The 6688-nt window shown below is 42.1% G+C and overlaps 1 protein-coding gene across 1 annotated transcript; it reads right to left on the reverse strand.

Annotated features, from left to right (window-relative positions):
- Positions 1-828: 828 nt before the first annotated feature.
- LOC123073641 (flavonoid O-methyltransferase-like protein Os11g0303600) lies at positions 829-2072 on the reverse strand. The gene is made up of 2 exons (XM_044496739.1): positions 1254-2072; positions 829-1125 (listed from the first exon to the last, which is right to left on the reverse strand). The coding sequence occupies exons 1-2, from the start codon at positions 2070-2072 to the stop codon at positions 829-831; spliced, it is 1116 nt and encodes a 371-aa protein (XP_044352674.1).
- Positions 2073-6688: the final 4616 nt, after the last annotated feature.

The raw sequence follows: 6688 nt of genomic DNA on the forward strand, positions 1-6688 counted from the left end.
TTGATATGTGTCTTTCAGGCGAATAAGTACAAATTCACTTTATCTTTGATTGATAAAGAGAAATATATTTAACAGATATTTAGGAGCATCCGCGGCTGGTTATATTTCTGAATAAGAGAAAGATAAATTTATATTAGTAATAGAAATAATAATGGTGGCATAACAGCTCAAACTTTTAAACCTCTTGGTTAGTTGCAGATCTTAAAGGCATGTGATATTACGTCTTATAAGTATTTTTGTCAATCTAACAAATTCAAATGTTTTCCATGAACCTTTGGTGATATCAAGTATACTTCTGATCGTAACTACTTGAAACATCTTATACCATCGTTATTCTACATAATTGTAAAAAATCCTCTGTTGTTCTTATGCTAAATCAAACAAACACAAATAGAATTTGAGTAGGCATGACATTCCAATTATGTGTGTTTCCTATTCCAGCGTTTTTACAATCCCATAAATCAAAGACGCCCTGCAGCAACCTAGGATTTGTCCATATGATAAAATGTGAATTATTTGTATCAATCGGTAAAATGTGTCAGAAATATTAAAATAGAGGATAACAAGTAACCGTGGTTGTACATTGGGATAATCCCTGTGAAGAAAATTAAAAATAAACCCGTTCCATCAAGGTATAATTTATTCTCATAGTCCTTGCGCCAAACTATGGACACAACCAAATGCGAACGATAATATTAGGGGCATACACATTACTGGAAATAAGGCTAGCAGACGATACAAACTATAAGCATCACCCACGTACATATGATGTGGGAAATGTAAGCAGCAGCACATGCGATGAATAATAAATATTGTTGGATAAAAAAGCTACGGGTGGACTTCGATGAGGGACCGCATTCCCAAGACGTTGTGGATTTTGTAGTGACTAAATCCGGCTTCCATGAACATCTTGTGCCAGTTGTGCTCCTCCCTTGCTTTACCATTAAATAACATCATCATGGACAAATCCATGGTGACCTGGCCTTCAAGTATTTGGTGTGAGGGTGATCCAACGACGGTATCAATGATTATCACCTTGCCAGCTTTGGCTCCGTGGGAAATGGCCTGTCTACATCGCGTGAGGATCTTCACGCAGTCCTGATCGCTCCAGTTATGCAGCACGTACTGCCAATCGGACGAACCATAATTCATAACCTTAGTTCAAAACTGCGACACTAATTATGAATCGAAGAAAGTCGGAATTAGATGATGCCATTAGTAAGAAGTGAAGTTAATTAGTAGTACTACTCTACCTTAAGCAAAACAGCATCAGCAGGTGGCACGAACTCCATCATGTCACCAGCAACAAGCTCAACCGTGCCATCCGGCGAGATTCCTTGTATCACCTGTGGGAGGTCCAACACCGAGCACTTCACACGTGGGAAAGCCTCGGCTATGGTCCTCGCCGTGGTGCCGTTCCCGCCAGCAACGTCGACCAACGACGTTATCCCGGCGAACACTTCGCTGCATTCATGGACAGCAAGGGCGGCGACGAACTCGCTGGTGGCACCCATTGCCCCATTAAACAACGCGTTGAATTCTGGGTCACGGCTACCGACGCCATACAAGCTCCCGCCATGCGCCATCATGAACGGCGAATCCGTCGTGGCTCCCTCCTCGGTCAGGAGCCACTGGTGCAGCCGTAAGGAGGCCGACACAAATAAGTTGGTGGTGCCCAGGAGCACGCACGGCGACATGCATGAGCTGCGGTTGGCGCCGGCGTCGTCCACCAGGAGACGAGAAACCGTGTTGAGGTGGTAAACCGTGGTTGGTGCCCCATCGCCGCCGGCAGCAATATCCTCAGCCGTGAAGATCCCAGCCGCAGCCAGCATCTTCATGAGGCGACCCAGGTAGGGGCGTTTGCTTGGATGGAGGGGGACGGAGGAGAGCAACTCGGGCAAGGAGGCGGCGCCACCGCAGCGGTGGAGGACATCGGGGATTCCAAGCTTCACGACACTGTTCAATGCCATCGACTTGAGGTACGCAAAGGTGTGGCAAAAGAGCTCCGCATCGGCTTGCAGAAGCTCAGCTTTTGAGGTGCCTACCATGGGCATGGCTGTGGTCTGATCCATTTCCCTTAATTTTTGCTGTTGGTATTAGGAATGGACATCTGCAGTTAGAGCTACGGCTGATTTATAGGACTGATAGCACCACAGGATCATAAGAGGGGCAAATGGTGGGCTGGGAAGGGGGAGGGAGCGACCTAATAATTAAAGAAAATACTCATTTGCTAGTAGCTGCGTACGCTTGACAAGTGGCGATGAGCCATGACACATGTTCTTTTCGAAACAACAACTAGGGCACATGTATTCACCTACTAGATGTCAGAACGCTACGGCGACCTACCACTAAAAAAACTATACGATGCCCCTCCCGTTGTGGCGGAATTTGTAGACAGCGACTATAATGTGCACGGAAAATCTTAAGTAGTAGAAATCTCTAAAAGATAATATCATAATAGAAAAACTAGTCATGAACCCATACTATCAATAAAAATCGATAATTTCATCAAAACAAGCAAGACAATGCATCAAGAACAGAATTTGTCTTAAACAGGACAGTCTGTAGTAATCTAAACATTCACCATACCTTTGGTACTCCAAAAATTCTTAAAAAATAGGAAAAATAAACATTTTCTATAGAAAGACAGTGAAAAAAGTTTCATAACAATTTGACGTTCCAGTAAAAAAAATGTAAAATCGAGCACTACAGCCAAAATTTCTGTTTTTCACCGCACAAACCAACAAGGAATCTAATCATCCTAAAGGCAAATCTTGGCACATTATTTTTATAATACAATGGAATTGTACAAGGGAATAATTATTTTTGTGATAATCTTCATGAAAAATTCTACATTGTTTCCATGAGCATGAACACAAGTGTTCAAGGTCAACCCTCACTTCTCCAATGCATAACTTTCAATCGCTTCTCTTTTGTGAAAAAGTTTTTAAGTTCCCCTCTATTTTTTTAAAACTTTATATAAGCGCTCAACAGAAAGAAATGACTGTCTAAAACTTCTGGGTTGTCTCCTTGACAACGCTTTCTTTAAAGCCATTAAGCTAGGCATAAAGTGCTCAAGTAATGAATCCACCCGGATCCCAAGGTATATCAAAGCCAACTTTAATTAACAATGATTTGGCATTTAGTAGTGAGTACAAAGCAACATATATCATGCAATGACAAAGCATAACTCTCTTCCTATGCATCGACATGTCATGCAAGAACAATTCATGCACATCAAGTAAAGGCCAATACATAGTATAAGAAGTTTCTTGTAATTTTTTCGTGTTGGAAACATAGAGAGGCGGAGATGTAGTTCCTGTCTCATAATAATTGCAACTAGGAGCAGCAAGCACATGCATATTATATTCATCAAAACCATCATGCGTAATGGTAGAATGCAACCCATCAACCTAATCCTTAATAAGTGCAAACTGCTCCGATATAGTGTAGTTTGGAGAATTCAAAAAGATAATAGGACTACGTATGTGTGCAATAGCAACAATTTCATTCTTAACATATGGAACTATAGCAAGTTCATCTCCATAAGCATCATTCATATTGGCCTCTTGGCCACAAGCATAGCAATCATCAAGTTCATCAAAAAGGAATATTTCAAACGAATCAATGGGATCATATCAATTATCATAGCATTCATCCTTCGGTAAGAACGAAGGGGCATTAAATAATGTATGAGTTGAAGAGTTAATCTCATTAGAAGGTGAGCTAATCCGCTCATCCTCTGTTTGTTCTTCGCTCTCCTTATCATCTTCTTCATCCAATGAGCTCGCAACTTCATCAATTTCTTCTTACATAGACTCCTGCAAAATATTAGTCTCTTCTTGGACAATGAAGGAGTCCTCAATATATGGTTTAACATAGGCATTAGAAGCATAATTTGTTCGATATCAAAGTAACTATAAACACCTTTGTCATAATAAGATACGATTCCATTATCAATAAACTCATATTGGTAGGGAAGGTGTTTATTAGGGTCTTCAGAACAACAAGTAACATCATATAATTCACATAAATTCCATGCATAGCATTGCATAGTATTAATTTGATGCTGTAAAAGTTTCCCTCTTTCAGATAAACGATGTCGCACAAAACAAGCATGCTCATCTAATGATTTTCCATCAACTAAGCTAGTTGGGTTTTCAGCACGAGCACAAATGGATCGAAGAAGATCCAAGTAGAAAGCTTCAGTAGTATGATATATTTTGGGTGGTTCTTCAACCATTGGTTTAGTAGGTACAACTAATTTTTTTGGTATTTTGTGTTTCCTACCCAAAACTAAAGATAGAAAACAAGAGCAAAAAAATAAATAGTACTAAGTGATAAAGCAAACAAGCACACACGAGAATATTCACCCCACGCTATTGCTCCCCGGTAATGGCGCCAGAAAAAGGTCTTGATAACCCATAAGTATAGGGGATCGTTTGTATCCTTTTTCGATAAATAAGAGTGTCGAACCCAATGAGGATCTAAAGGTAGAACAAATATTCCCTCAAGATCTATCGACCACCGATACAACTCTACGCATGCTTGATATTTGCTTTACCAGAAACAAGTATGAAACTATTTTGCAAGGATAAAACTACGAGTACTTTGCGAGAATAAAACTATGGATAAATTGCAAGGTAATAAAAGCGGAAAGCTTTGTCAATAAGAAAGTCATTTGTCCCTAGGCAATCAATAACATATACCGGTAATCATTCGTGTAATTTTATATGAGGGAGAGGCATGAGCTAACATACTTTCTCTACTTGGATCATATGCACTTATGATTGTAACTCTAGCAAGCATCCGCAACTACAAAAGATCATTAAGGTCTTGAAACCCAACCATAGCATTAAGTATCATGTTGAAGGAAATATGCCCAAGAGGCAATAATAAAATTGTTATTTATATTTCCTTACAACATGGTAAATGTTTATTATTCATGCTAGAATTATATTAACCGGAAACTTAGTACATGTGTGAATACATAGACAAACAGAGTGTCACTAGTTTGCCTCTACTTGACTAGCTCGTTGAATCAATGATGGCTATGTTTCCTAACCATAGACATGAGTTGTCATTTGATTAACAGGATCACATCATTAGAGAATGATGTGATTGACTTGACCCATCCATTAGCTTAGCACGATGATCGTTTAGTTTGTTGCTATTGCTTTCTCCATAACGTATACATGTTCCTATGACTATGAGATCATGCAACTCCCGAATACCGGAGGAACACTTTGTGTGCTACCAAACGTCAAAATGTAACTGGGTGATTATAAAGGTTCTCTACAGGTGTCTCCGATGTTGTTTGTTGAGTTGGCATAGATCGAGATTAGGATTTGTCACTCCAATTGTAGGAGAGGTATCTCTGGGCCCTCTAGGTAATGCACATCACTATAAGCCTTGCAAGCAATGTGACTAATGAGTTAGTTGCGGGATGATGCATTACAGAACGAGTAAAGAGACTTTCCGGTAACGAGATTGAACTAGGTATTGAGATACCGACGATCGAATCTCGGGAAAGTAACATACCGATGACAAAGGGAACAACGGATGTTGTTATGTGGTTTGACTGATAAAGATCTTCGTAGAATATGTGGGAGCCAATATGAACATCCAGGTTCCGCTATTGGTTATTGACCGGAGACGTGTCTCACTCATGTCTACATAGTTCTCGGACCCGTAGGGTCCGCACGCTTAACGTTCGGTGACGATCGGTATTATGCGTTTATGTGTTTTGATATAACGAAGGTAATTCGGAGTCCCAGACATGATCACGGCCATGACAAGGAGTCTCGAAATGGTCGAGACATAAAGATCGATATATTTGATGACTACATTTGGACGTCGGAATGGTTCTGGGTGAGTTCGGCCATATACCAGGGCACCGGGAGGTTACCGGAACCCCCCGGGAGGTATATGGGCCTTATTGGGCCATAGTGGGAGAGAAGAGAGGGAGGCCTAGGAGGGGGCGCGCCCCCCTCAAGCCCAATCTGAATTGGGTGCCCCCCCCCCTTTTCCTTCCCCCCTCTCTCCCCCTTCCTTCCACTCCTAGTCCAACTAGGGAAGGGGGGAATCCTACTCCCAGTGGGAGTAGGACTCCCCATGAGGCACGCCATAGGAGGGCCGGCCCTCCCCCTCCTCTAATCCTTTATATACAGGGGAGGGGGCACCCCATATACACACAAGTTCATCATTGATCTCTTAGCCGTGTGTGGTGCCCCCCTCCACCATAATCCACCTCGGTCATATCATAGCGGTGCTTAGGCGAAGCCTGGTTCCGGTAGCATCATCATCATCACCGTCATCACGCCATCGTGCTGACGAAGCTCTCCCTCGACACTCTGCTGGATCGTGAGTTCGTGGGATGTCACCGAGCTGAATGTGTGCAGATCGCAGAGGTGTCGTACCTTCGGTGCTTGGATCGGTCGATCGTAAAGATGTACGACTACATAAACCACGTTGTCATAACGCTTCTGCTTACGGTCTACGAGGGTACGTAGACAACACTCTTCCCTCTCGTTGCTATGCGTCACCATGATCTTGCGTGTGCGTAGGATTTTTTTTGAAATTACTGCGTTCCCCAACAGTGGCATCCGAGCCAGGTTTATGCGTAGATATTATATGCACGAGAAGAACACAAAGGAGTTGTGGGCGTGGGTATATACATATTGCTTGC

Source organism: Triticum aestivum, chromosome 1A, assembly GCF_018294505.1.
Source record: "Triticum aestivum cultivar Chinese Spring chromosome 1A, IWGSC CS RefSeq v2.1, whole genome shotgun sequence".
Taxonomy (NCBI): domain Eukaryota; kingdom Viridiplantae; phylum Streptophyta; class Magnoliopsida; order Poales; family Poaceae; genus Triticum; species Triticum aestivum.